Source organism: Phasianus colchicus, chromosome 2 (genome assembly GCF_987193195.1).
Source record: "Phasianus colchicus chromosome 2, bPhaCol1.hap1.1, whole genome shotgun sequence".
In the NCBI taxonomy this organism is placed as follows: domain Eukaryota; kingdom Metazoa; phylum Chordata; class Aves; order Galliformes; family Phasianidae; genus Phasianus; species Phasianus colchicus.
Window position 1 is genome coordinate 28,245,376 of NC_143437.1, and position 14,420 is coordinate 28,259,795.

Sequence of the window (14,420 nt, forward strand, 5' to 3'; positions counted from 1 at the left end):
CAGCAACATTTCAGATCTCACCAGAAATTTATATTCTCCGAGCTAAAAGTTTAATTTTGTGTGTGTGTATGTGTTGTTTGTTTGTTCATTTTTCTTTTTTCTTTTTTCCCCCCTCTCACTTTGCTCTCTGTAGCACAGGGAGTATATTCATTATTGGTATCTCTCTGGCTCACCATCTCGTGACAGACTTATCTAATGCTTTTGGCTCTGTCTTCACTCTCTCACTTTCTCACTTTTCCAAATGAGCAGAAAAAAGCATAATGAAATTAGGAAATAATAATGAAATGATGTATACTATGTGTATCATTTGGGATCTCTGCCCATCTCTGATGGGCAGCTGGATGCACAAGTGATGAGGAGACAAGATTCATAAAAGCAGGTAGGGATTTGTGTTTAATAATAAAGGCTCTACATGAAAAAAAATTAAGAATGCATATCATAACCCCCCCAAAAAACTAATGAAATAAAAAATGCAGGAAATTTTTTCATGCTGGGTTGAGCTAGTGTTTACTGACTGTGTGGCTACCTTCTGGAATTATCTGACATTTTCTTCTGTTGACATGCCTGACAGAGAAATTACATCCCTAACACTAACAACTATCGTTTTCCCAAGACACCAGGAGAAATCAGATGCAACTATCTTTTTTTTTTTTTTCTAGATGCAGGTCATAGTAGGCCTTGGTCTTTCTCAAATTCTTAGACTCAAAAATCTTGAATCAAGTACCAAATGACTGTGACATTTCACACTGTAATGTGACTGGTCCTCTGTATTTGCTTCCTGGTTCTTCAGGCCTTAGGAGAAAAGGCTGTTTTTTAAAAATTTTAGTTTTGCATCTATAAAGGTTATAAATCAACTTTCAATGTTGTCTTAATTTTTAATAAGATTTCAGGCCCTTCATTCATTGCATAATGCCAGAAGAAAAATGCAAAAATGACAGCAAAAATGACAACAGTATACATATCAAACTTTCAAGAAAATCACAAAACAGTGTCAATTGTGCAGTCCATATTTGTCAAGTAATTGCTCTCTCCTCCAGGTAATCAATCACATGTGAAATTTCACTGCTATTTAGATCCTTCAGGTCTTCCTCTCAATATCTGCCCACTATTTGACCTCTTTCCCCTCTCTAAATTCACCTTACTATTTTTCTGATTGTTTTTGTTTTGCTGAAAGATCTTCACTAATGAAAATTAGTCAGATTCCAGTATTAACCATTTCTGGATCAATTTCTTGTTCTTAGAGTAATCAAAGCAGTATTTTGCACTTCTAATGAAAATTCAACTCTATGTTTCAGGAACTTTAAGTACCCAAAGTTAACTGGTGAAAGATTTTACGGGACCCAAGCTATTTCACCTTGCCACCTTTCTTCCTCTGCCTACTTTCTTCTTCATTACTTACTTGTAGAGCATGGTGACAATGTTAAACACTGCAGTTACTTCATAATTTGTGTATGGGGTCACATTTATCTTGGCAAATTAATGAGTTCACAGAAACATTCCTCATATATACTGACAAAGTCTTGATATGATTGCTAGAATGATTTTTACAGCATTGTTTGGGAGTTAAAATATTCCAAGAATCATTCTGAATGTGCAGTTTTCTGGAGTTAAGTCTGAAATTGAATGTGCCAGCAGAAACACAAACCATTTCTTGTGAGGTATCTGTCCTGGGACACATTTCATATCAGCATGGCATGACTTGCGGAGGTAATATCATGCAGGAAGAGGTTGTGTCAAGCAGTTTAGGCACAGCAAATATGTTTCTAAGCAAATTCACATGACATTCCATTTCAACTGCCTGCTATTCAGTTAAAACAAAAAGGATTAATTGTATTGCAGTGTAGATAATGAAAAGCCCGGGACAATACAAAAATAGGACTTCAAGAAAAGCAATGTAGTCTAGCAGGTCAGCATAAAACTGAGTCTTGGGAGTTGCAAATGCCTCCTCAAAGGAGCTGCCTTGACGTCTCTCTGCAAGGTCTGTGATTAAGGCGGTTTCAGGCTAAAACTAGATGGTATCACACCTTTCATGGATGGAGAAAAGGAACGGAATTGCCTAGCCAATTAGCCTAATCTGTCTTTTCTCTAATTTCTCTGTTTTGCATAGCCACAGTATTAACCAGCAGTTCACTGCTAATCCCCAGTGCTACAAAGAAGAAAAGAATCCATTTGTGTATTACAGTGTAATCATAATATCTGCTAATTTCCTCCCATATACTATAGGCTTCTTTTGAAAGTAGATTGCTGGCATTATCCCCATTTTATAAGTGAAGATTTACAGTACAGCAAAATGGTTTCTCAGGAACTGAAAGTTTCTGATAAAGTAGAGCCTGATATCAGTGTAAGTGATAAAGTAGAGCATAAAATGCAGATCTCTTAAATTCTCAGACCAGTTCATTGCCTGCAAGCTTCAGTGCTCACTCAGATCTGGGATTATGTATGAAGTTTGCAGCAACTCTTTTTCTCCTGCATTTCTAAGTCATTTATTTTTGGATTTTCTTAATAACACCACACACTAAAGGGAGTAATTATAAATTTGTTTTAAGGACACAATAAGGACTTTTTAGCAATGGTATAAAATAAGGTTGAATGCAAAGAAAGTGGTAACACTGTGCTTTTTTTTTTGTCATGGTCTCAATTTTGTGGTTTCAGAAAGTGAGACATTAAGTCTCCATGACTTTGTAAAAGGTTTGAAAACTTTCCTCTAACCTTCCTAAATTCTTCATAACGCATGGGTGCAGTGTCTGTTGATAGTCTAATTCACACAAATGACATGCCCCAGTCCTGGCCATATCTCCCCTCCTCTTCCAGTAAGTGACAATACTGTGGCAAAAGGTGAGAGAATAGGGCTCTTTGTTCCTTATGAAGGTCAACTGTAAGACCTCCTTTCTCATTTCATTCCTTAAAGGCAAGGTTTTCTGAGAGATTGGAACCAAGTTTTTATAAGAAGATTTTTAATCTTCACTGGTATGATTCAGAGTCTACCTTAAAAGACAGATAACAAATTCAAGTGCCAATGTGGGACAAATTTACCTGCTGTTCCCACCACAAAGAAAGTAACCTGGAGGAGAAAAATGGAAATTACTGTCTTATGAGTCTAAACAGTGAAATTTCATAAGGAGAAAATAAAAATTTGAAAATATTTCCAAATTTCTTCTTTCACTTAGATTTTAAATGCCTTTTGTTAAGTGGATTCTCTATCCAAAGCTTGTTGGTCTTAGATCCTTTCCTGGGAACTCTTATGTCCCTACACATACACTGTTAGCATAGTTGAGGACACTGTTTTCCCAGGCCTCAGTATTCTTGGGCTTCTTAAACTGTACACCTATCAAAACTTAGTGTTAGTTTAAAATTAAGCAGGCGTTTTTCTAGTTGATTTCCTCTTGCAGTTACTCAGCAGTTATTTTTTTTTTCTCCCCTAAAGAAAGGCTAATATCAAAGTTAGATCTTTACTCCCACTCTGTGATCAGAAGCAGCTCTGGATTGCACTGTCCCACAGAGATGGTGGACAATATCAAGCTCATTGCCTTAAGATATAAAGCTGTTTTTTTATGTCCTCTGGAGATCCAGGCAATAGAATACCTGAAACCAACCTTCTGTGTTTAGTTACCCTGAGTTGACTGAGCAAAGCCTTTCAGCATCTCTGCCTGGCCCACAAATTTAAAGAGCCCTTTTGTTTTTTGGCAGCTCCTGCCTATTGAGTCCCAACAGCTGGGCATGATGATCCGTGACTAACAGTGCTGGATGTGTATAGCAGCCACAAAGAGAATACCCTTGTCATGCAGCAAAGCATATACTGAAGTGACATCTTGCAGCTACCCTGCTTTGGACAATCAAATGGTCATCGGTATCCCAGGGTGAAAATGCGTCTGTATGCATTTGAGGTGTGGGGAATGTTAAGACATGTCATCCATCAAAGCTGACTGGTAGGCAAGCTAACTGAGAAGGGCTAGGTAAGGCACAGAAAGAATATCTAAATAATCTCTCAATTTGGCAGCTTCATGAAAATGAGATCTTCCCTACAAGCTTGAAAAATATATCTAAGAGATTAATTAAACTAAAACTAAGTCTAAGAGATTAATTACTTAACTCTTAGTAGACTTAAATTTGGTGCTTACTCCTATGCTCAGCTGTTCTCTTACAATAATGTTAATTTGAACATTTTAGAAGAATATTTAAAGTTTATTCACGGAAACATCCAGAAACCTTCATTTTAGATGTACATGGAGAGTTGATTGCTTTTTCCATAACTGGGATTACAACTATGTTCTTTTGTAAAGCTATTATTAATAGCAATATTATCACAGCTGTAGCTCCCAGGACTGAATGAGCTTATAAATGACTCCATTGCTTTCAAAGACTAAGATGAGCTTTTATGACAAGTTTCAAGGCAACTAACCTATCCATGTTTTAGGCCTGGTTTTGGCGTCACTGCTGTTCTTTTTTCACATGGACTGGCTCCATCATGGCCACTATCACTCCCTGTCACCCTTTGAAATGTTCCAAGTAGCTACATTTCCTTGAAAGCTTGCATGTAATCAGAAGAAAACAAGTTATAAATGATTAAGGTTACTAGTGTTCACTCTGTATAAATTAGCATGGAGTGTTAAGCTGAAATACTATACTTCTATTCGTGTAAGATATGTGCAAGTGTATACGCTATGTAAACTCAGTTGTTTGCCGTTTGCTCAGAGGGAATAAAAAGATCTCTCTGTGTTTAATCAGTGTAAAGCAGAAGGAAGCACTCTAGCAGATGGTGCTATAACTCTGTTTCTTGTGAGTTATGATCCAAGACTGAGACTCAGTTTTGCAGGGCTGTCTATTCTTTCTGCTAACAGTGCTATTTTTCTTTGCAGTGATGTTTCATAATGAAACAATTTCTGAAGGCCTTATGCCCTGCAGATTTTTTGTAAGCATGTAGCTGACAGTTAGAGTGGAAAGTGGACTATAGCAATGGGTGATACAGAAGGAAAGATGAAACCATTGGTGAAACTGCTCATGGGCCTGAAGATCATGTAATTGAAGCTTGATTCTTTTATTCTGTGTATCATCCTTGGTTTGTGTATATGACATTCCCTCTGCAGGATAGGGACTATATGAAATCCATGGAAGACAAATAAGAATGGAGCAGAGCAAAGTGTGAGATGGATGACATCTCCCTGTAGGAGAGCTTCTCAGTTTGTGGGACCTGGGAGAGATGAAGACAAGAGCTGGTTGCAGGGTCTGCATTGACAATAAATGCAGAGGCATTATAATCATCATCAGCAGACCTTCCATGAAGATTTTCAGTATATCTCCACTCGCTGATCATCTGGAAAATGTGAGAATATGTGTCAGATAGAAACAGATGAAATAGGTGCCCCACTGTTACACTCATTCCCAGGCCTGATAATACTATTGTGAACTATAATAATAACTGGCAGAAGGGAGAAATAGAGTAACACACAGGAACAATAAGTGCTGTGGTCTGTGGATTTTAGTTATGAAGATGGTACAAAACTGTTCCTTGAACAATTCAGCAGTGTGCAGGCGTTGCCCCCATGCTGTTTTAGCAGCTGTGTGTTGTTGTCAGAGACACACGGGGAAGAGGACAATTAGAAATGACTCGAGACCAGCCACTGTGGCTATTAGTAGCCATTTTAGCTATAGTACCCAACATTTTCCAAGAGGGCTGCTTTATGTCCTCTCACCTCATACTGAATAGTTCATCCATGTTTGTGCAGAACATGTCTGTTATGATGATAAATGTGACGGGGATCTCAAGTATAACATTGAGTAAATCTGCCAGGTTTATCCTCCAAGTTTTTCTCATCGATTTTACTTTTACCTCCAGAATTTTTTGTTTGTTTGTTTGTTTGCTTTTTAAAATGTTGCCTGTGGCCAGGCTGATGTGATGTCTAAGTGCAGGAATGCACAGATGCAGAGATGATCAGATATTCACCTCTGTAGTGCCCTGATGCTGCTTCTCCGTGCAGGTCTGTTCCCTCCCACTGCACTGAGAGGTCCCTGGAGTGTTGTAATGTGTGCTGTCTGTGACGGTTGTTTGAGGCTAGGAAATCCTGGCACTCCCAGGAGTATGCCTTTTTCCTACGGCCATGCCTTACCATCCCAGTTACACTCATGCCAGCTTGCTCTGTGTTGCACGTTGTTGCCTGTGCTAAAGATCTGCATCTCTAAGTCAGAATGGACTGTTTCTAATTTCAGCTATTTTCTCTCCCTTGAGCCTGTAATTATGTGGCAGTAAAGAGAAAAAAAAGGCAAGGGGCACCTCTGGTTTTATTCTCAGCCACTGAGAATGCCAATATTTCTTTTTCTCTGAAGTAGGAGAGGCTGCCTGCCCTGAATTCTCAAGGAACACTAAAACTAAATGTAGCCTCTTGTCTTCACAATGTAAGCAACCTACCAGAGTTATACAGTACACGTTCAGGCACCCATGAAGCGCTGTTATGACTGCCAGGTTCAGACTTAGGAAATGCAGTGGTCATTTGCATGTTCAGAAAGAACTGCTCTTTGTGGGCATGTATTTTTATTCTGAATTATTTGTTCAGGTTTGAATGTATTTAAAATTAGATAAGGTACAAGTAAGGAGAGAAAAGGAGCAGACTGGTTTGGTTTGGTTTTCCTTACTCCCTTTATTGTACATTTGAGAGTTGACCCTCAAAATTTCTGTATTCCTGAATACTGGGTTGTTGGACCCAAAGGAACCAGGAAATTTGAATGCTTGTTTGGACTTTATGGATCTGAGTCCTTCCTGCCAGCTCACACACTGTTCCTGTAACTGTTCTCGTTTCCTCATTTTCCTCAGTAACATATTTTTTCTTTTATCTTCTTTTTTTTTTTTTTTTCTTCTTAAAGGATGATTCCTGCTACAAACAAAGCCTTTGTCGTAAACAACCTTGTTTCTGGAACAGGCTATGACCTCTGTGTTCTGGCAATGTGGGATGACACCGCCACTACTCTTACTGCCACCAATATTGTGGGGTGCGCCCAATTCTTCACCAAAGAAGACTACCCTCAGTGCCAGTCGATGCACAGCCATTTCCTGGGTGGGACCATGATTCTGATCATTGGGGGCATCATTGTGGCAACTCTGTTGGTGTTCATTGTAATACTGATGGTCCGCTACAAGGTCTGCAACAACTCCCAAGGGAAGATGTCCAGCGTCAGCAATGTCTACTCACAGACAAATGGAGCACAACCGGTTCAGAATGGAGTCCTGCCCCAAGTCAACCCCAAAGTGGTGGTGAGAAACGAACTTATGGAGTTTAACTCCGGGTCTGTGAGAAGCAGCATCTCCTCTTCTTCCAGCTCTATGAATAGCCGTGACTGTGATAACTATAGCCTCCAAAGTGAACAGGGCACATTGTCCAGTAAGTGGAGGCCCCCCTCCAGGTCAAAACACAACATTGACCGTCTAATGGGAGCTTTTGCCTCCCTGGAACTGAAATGTCAGAAAAAGGAGGAGACGACAGACTCCAGAACTTCCACGGCGGCCCGCCATTCGGACAAAGAACCACTGCTGGGCCAGCCGGAGTCCAAATTTCGCAGCCTCCTCATGTTGCCTCTGGAGGGCAAAACTAAACGTAGCCATTCTTTTGACATGGGGGACTTTGCTACATCTCAGTGTTGTACCTACCCAAAAAAGATAACGAACATTTGGACAAAGAGGAGCCTCTCGGTGAATGGCATGCTTTTACAGTACGATGACAATGACCTAACAGGGGCAAAAGGGACTTATGGGAGTTCAGAGTGGGTAATGGAAAGCACAGTGTAAATATCAACGTCTCCCCCCATCTTCTCCACTCATGTGTTATATATCGTGGTTTGCTGCAGTAGTATGCTGCTGCTGCATTTGGAAAGAGAGGGGAGGAAATGTTTTCAGTTGTACTGGCAAAAAGGATAGGTAAATAAATAAGTAATTGGGATGCTAAAAGTGAAGGAAGGTCCTGCAATGTGAATAGGCACATATGGCACCATTCCTGTCGGTCCCCAGCTGAAACATGTGTGAATGTTTCAAGAAATTTACTGTTGTATTTGTCATTGCTTTCCAAAAGTTTTTCAAATTCTTGGTGAACTGTCAAACAAGATTAAACAAAGAGGATGAAAAGGGGTTTAAGAGCATAAATTTAAAGGTTTTCTTTTTTTATATAAGGGCAACTCTCACTTTTATCCACAGAAATGCACTTCTGTGGATGTAAGACTGGTGCTAGGATGCATCTGGTTATTATTGTGAATGACTTTCTCAGATGCACAGGCAGGGCATCCGCAGGGACAGATTAAAGCAAATTGTTTATCTTGTAGTGGTAACTGTGACATCTGGGAAAATAATAATACCTGTCGAGTGGGCTTTTGGTTTGGGATTTGCTGATTTTTTGTTTTGTTTTGCCTTGTGTGTGCTTCTGGGCTGTTTTGTTTTGTTGGTTTCTGTTTTTTTCTTTCCCAGCAGAAAGTCTGTTTCCATGTATTTTTTGTTTTGTTTTCAGTCTCCCACTAAATCCCTTGGATGAAAAGGAGGATACGTAAAAAGGTCAAATTTCTGAAGTTCTGTATAACTCACCTCTGATACTACCACTTCATGTCCTAGAAAAATTAAAATCTAGGGCCTGATAAGTTTTTAAAAAATCCTCCTCTTTCTCCCATCTTCTTCATATTCTCTGCTTGTCAGGGCTTAAGGCAGATTGCAGCAACTATTGGTATCTCTGGGGGTTTTGCTAACAAAGATGCAAAAAGTAGTTATCAAGATTTCATAGTAAAGGAAAAAGAAAGGGAAAACCAAAGTTTCTCGCATGAATAGTCTACATTCTGAATGCCAGTTGCTTCTGGCAAAGGTCACACTGTCACTCTCTACTCAACTGACAAAGAAAACACAGTTTTCCACCCTAATGTGACAAAAGCTCTTTCTACAGTCTCCATGACTTGACTGTACCACTAGCATCACATGAAATGTAAGTTTTGGTGTGTTTCAGGAGGATTGGATATGTTCCCAATTAGCCACATAAAAAGAGTTAAATTTGGGTGTCACAGGGCAGGGAGTCTCCCACGTGTCCCCTGCACACAAACAGCCTTTCCCAACTACCCCCCCCCAGCGCCCCTGTCCCTCACCCTCACCTATTTGCTAACTAAGAACATAAGCTCTTCAGGGCTTGTAAACCGATTCTCAGATTCCTTGTTGGGAAGCATTTCTGTGGTTTTGGAAATGCACATGGCCCATTGTCCTCGGTGACTTTATTGTCCTTGGTGACTTGACTGTGATTTCCAGCATTCTGGTGGCTACTGCAACTGTCCTTCTTGTTTATTAATTTGTTGGCTGCCAATGATCAGCTGCTGGGAACCATTCTGAAATTGCACATAGATCCTATGATTTTGTAAGAGATGTGGGGAAAGGGTCAGGGCACAGAGCAAATAACACATGAAAAAAACTCTATGTATATTTTTTTTAAAGGTGCAGAGATATATTGTGACATAGCTGTGTACTTGATCTTGTATTTGTCATGTTTCCTACTTGGAGTTTTAGAAATGACATCCCTGTGAGCAGAATATTTTTTCCTTTTTTCTTTTTCTTTTTTTTTGCTACAAAATGTACAGTAAAAAACATTCTTGGGGAAAAGTACCTGCTTTTCATTTATTTGCTGTTCTGCGGTCTTCTATAAAACCTAAATAAGGAGCGGTGATCATTCAAAAAAAGGTCTTAAAAATATGTTTGCTTTCTCTCTCCTGCAGACTATCTTTGACTTCAGGGTTTTAAGTATATACAGTAGGAATCCCATAATACAGACTCTTGGAATACAATCTCCTTTTTGTAGAAAAGATCTTTTAAAAGGGCATCTCAGCTTTTTTTGTGTGTGTGGTCACATTTGCACAGATTTACATCACTAATGTATTTGAACAGTGATCTCTGCCCTGATCCAAAACATGAAGAAGTAAGAGGAAGCCTTTTTGATGGCTTTGCAAGCTTTTTCTCATAGCCAACTTTAATATATTCAAAAGAGATTCAGTAAAACTTTGTTTGCAACATCTTTCAAAGTCTGATTTTCTTGTGCTTTCCAAGAGGAATGGCACCTCTATTGCCAGAATCTACATCATCCAACTGTCCAGATGGCAGCTTCCTATTAACAACATTTACATTTATGTTGCACTGAAGACTCTTAAAGAGGTTCATGTATTGATTTTCTTTTCCTTATTACGCTGTGATGCGGTTCAACTACAGTTTATCATGATGCTGCTTCTCTTTGGGCATGATGTTTGGGTTGTTTTTAATTTAGCTGTTGAGTTCATCATCAAGATTAGTAGCATATGCAGTCATGAATTTTCAAAAGCAGTATCTTACACTCTTTATTAAAAAGCAAAGCGTCTATTTCACTTTCTCACATAGGATTAGAGTATGTCAACAGATGCTGCTTTAAAATAATGGATAGCTGCCAAAGAACCCAGGTAATAAGGTGCACGATCTAACAGCTGTATTTATTACTGTTAATCATGATTTCAATTCATTTAGCTTTAATAAATGAGGCTTGATCCACATCAGCATATTTGCACATTGTGAGCAAAATGAAATGAATGCCCAACAATTGTTGCTTTTGTACTCACAGCGTTTGGGACGAAGAAGACCAAGGAACTTGTACATGAGGCAGGGAGCCACACAACAAATCAGCAAGTGAGCAGCCCTGAGAGAAGGTTGGAACCAGCCTGGCATCATGGTGCCATTATAGAATCATAGAATCACAAGGTTGGAAACGACCTATAAGATCATCTAGTCCAACTGTTTTCACACTACCACTGCTACCACAAGCACTAAACCATATCTCGCAGCTCCTCGTCCAGACGCCTCTTGAACACTGCCAGAGATCGCGACCCCACCACCTCCCTTGGCAGGCCGTGCCAGTGCCTGACCACTCTCTGAGAGAAAAAGTTCTTCCTTAAGTCTAAATTGCCGAAGCTCCTGATGGGGCAACGGTGTCCATGTGCCACCAGCCATGGCCCTGCTCTCACAGCCATCAAGTCCTCTGAAATTATCCTGCAGCTTCCCCTGTACAACTCTGAGTGTTTCAGCACTGCCAAAAATAATGCTTTTTGATTACATCCTGTAACAATGCCCTAATTGCTAGTGCAGGAGTGTGACCCCTGAGTTCCTCCCCCTCACATTCTTATCAAGCTCTGTAAGCCTGTATATTTGCCTGTTTCCACTGGTACATTTCATTCAGCATCTCTGGATTTGATTATTTCTCTATATTGCTGTTGCATGGCAGAGATTGCTCCATTTCTTGCTCCATTTCTGAGGGCAACTACACATCAGTGGCTAGTAAAATCATATATATACACATACTCATTTTCTGAGCACAATACATGTTTTCCATACCTGGTTGAGAAGCTGAGCTTCTTGTATCATAGTGAAAATATAATCCTGTTAAAAAAGATGACAAAATGGAAATCTCTGAAACACGATGAGATGGAGTGCACATGACATGGCATTTGTTAGGAACCAAATGGTCAATTTGAGCATGAAATCTACTTGTGTGTATGTGTCTGCCTGTGTACATATGGAACTGTAACAAAGCAGACCATATTATTTGTATCCTCCTTACAAATTTCATGACTTGGACTGTATTCCTTGTTTCAAATGTCTTCTCTGACTGCCAGCTCTAGAGGATAGCAACTGATACGCTTTTCCCCTCCCCTCTGGGGAAGATGACCTATGTTTCCAGTCTCCACCCAATTCCTGGCTACAGTTTTGACTAATTCATTCAAAAATCAATGCATAACAACAAAGCAATGAAAAGTACCTTGGCTTTACACGATACAAAATTGAAAGGTTGTACCATCTCGTAGCTAAAGCTGTTCATATCCCACACTATAAGATTGATTTGCTCTGGAAACAAGAAAATAGCATTCCGAGAAACAGCTTGTTTCGTTCGCACACTGCACCCAGCAAAGGGTTGCAAAGACATATGACCAAAAAGAGCCCTTGGAGGTGTCTGAGTAAGTGCAGTAAATGCAGCAATGATTTAAACACTTTTGAACCTGGAAGCCAATGAATAATTCCATCTGATAAGGAAGAAAACGTTTTAGCCTTTGAATAGCTCAAATGTCACATCTGTTTCCAGCGCTCTGTAACCATTAACCCATGGGTAACACATAGCATACCATATGGTTCATGGAGCATACGTCTTCTTGCAGCTTATTTCTCTGGAACCTTTCTCAGTGATTCTCTCTGCACTGTTTTCAGTGTTTACAGTTAACTACCTGGGCAATTGTGGAGTTATAATAATGTGGACGCAAAATTAACAAGTAACATTATTAACGTCTTTTATGGTTCACTTATAACAAAAATTGCCCTAAACACAGTCAGAGCATCCCGCCAAAAAGCATTAGATCTGATGTTAGGCTCGAGGCCAGGATAAAAATAAATCTAAGAGTACCTTGACACTCTTGCTTTCAGTATAGGAATTTTGTGTTCTGCAGTATGTTTACCTACTCCTAATTAATTATTTGGTAATCCCCAAAGGTACAGCATTCCCTAGCATTAGCTGTCAAAAGGCCCAACTATATGAAACAGTGCCAGATGCTTATTTCCAGTATTACACTGCTAACAGATGGCAAATGCCACAGATATAAATATATAGAGAGATATAGATATAACGGCATGTTTTTGCATTTGTATTCATGCATACATGTTTATGTAAATACATGCACACATGTCTACGTTTTGCTCTTTAACTTTATGGTTAGTTATACACAGATTTTCCTGTTTGGTAATGATGGAATTTCTTTTTTTTTTTAATGAAATACTAATGAGATGAAAAAGAGACCAAAAGCCTCCTGTTTTAGGAAAATTAATTGATAATTTGCATCTCATTCCAGCTGGTGGAGTTCAGTGCTTCAAAAGAACTTAACTGAAGGTGAGGGGTTTCATATGACTCAGCTCCTATGTTAGGGTACTTATTTACCCAATTCTTCCAACACATGCTAAAAAAAGTGAGAATTTTTGTTTTGCAGGGAGATAAGCAAACCATAGGCAGCAACTGTTTTGCACTGTTCCTGGTTATGATGACAAACTGATTCTTTTGTTGGCTGGCTTGGATTTTGGGAGGATCAGTCAGCTGTATCAGATGTTAAACTCAGTAGTAAGAGGAGCCTGAACACAGAAACAGTGATATTCCACACCCTCTACTACCAGAAAGTGCATTCTGGCTTTACAATCCATGAACTTCAGACTGGAAACAGGAGAGGAGTGCTCCATTAATTACTTGTCAGATTACAGGGTTTTGGTCATCACAGTTTGATTGTTCTTGATACTGTGCAGATCAGTAACAAAGGAGTCAGCCCCCAGCTGTGCCCGTACAGAAGCTGGCATCAGACAATCTGCCAGGGAGGACAAGACCTGCAGCAGATGAGGATTTGTGCAAAAATACATTTAACCTTAGGAGTAGAGACTTCCTGCAAACTAACCCACAAGATTCACATCACACCTGGAATTTACTGGTCAGCGTTTGTAACAGTGATTTTTTTGAATTCTTTTTTTCCACATTTGTGTGAGCAATTTTGATGGGAGAAAAACAAAACAAAACAAAACAAAACAACAACAAAAAAAAAAAAAACACAAAAAAAACCAAAAAAAAACAACCATCACTGATAATGCCACCAAAGACGTAGGGCTCATTTAATCTTTCCAAACAAGTGCGTTTAAGCACTCCTCATCTTTATAGCTTGAAACCCCTTAGTCTCACAAACCCCAAGAGTGCATCTAATTTTTATTACCTAGAGTTTTATCACATTCTTGGCTGTAGTCTAATCTTTTTTTCTACTGCCTCCATGATTCCTGGTAGTTGTCCAGGGAACTGTAGAGCACATATGAGAGGCAAGCCCTCAGCTCCAGCGCTATTGTAGTATCGAGCCACCATGGGCAGGGAAAACCCATAGCTCATAGCTGTCGCCAGTTCAGTTGCTCTGTTACAAGGCTGATACATACATGTGTACTGAGAACATATGCAGGAGCTGTGAGGAGATGAAGAATGCATAATCTCTATACATTTTTACTGACAAATTTAATGAGGTCTTCTTTATGGTGCATGTTTTCTGCAGGCTTTTGACTAGGGTAGGTCTCTGTAACGTTCTCGAAGAATAGCACAAGGCATATCTAAGAGAGTGTCCCACCACTTGCAAATTATCCAGGCTGAACTTCAAAGCACAAACACCACAAAAAACATTTCATAAAGTATCTCATGCTCTCTCTCTCTGGTTTTGTTTTGTTTTTTAATATAAGAAAAAGGAACCTTCTTTTTCCCTTCTTTTTCTCTTGCAAACAGCAGAATCATTTTGGCTGAAATTTTCCAAATAAAAGTTTGGCTGCAGAAAGACAGAGCTCCAAGGGAATGTGCCAGGCAATTCTAACAATGTTATACTGCCATGTTTGCCCATAATAT

General features: G+C 39.5%; 1 protein-coding gene across 1 annotated transcript in view; it reads left to right on the plus strand.

The window, feature by feature from the left end:
- The window catches only part of LRFN2 (leucine rich repeat and fibronectin type III domain containing 2), a 134,921-nt gene extending 125,327 nt beyond the window's left edge, over positions 1 to 9,594 (plus strand). The window contains exon 3 of the mRNA XM_031594318.2: positions 6,856 to 9,594. Within this exon, the coding sequence (XP_031450178.2) occupies positions 6,856 to 7,774 (919 nt within the window). The 3' untranslated portion in view covers positions 7,775 to 9,594. The remainder of the gene's footprint in view (positions 1 to 6,855) is intronic.
- The last annotated feature ends 4,826 nt before the right edge of the window (positions 9,595 to 14,420 follow it).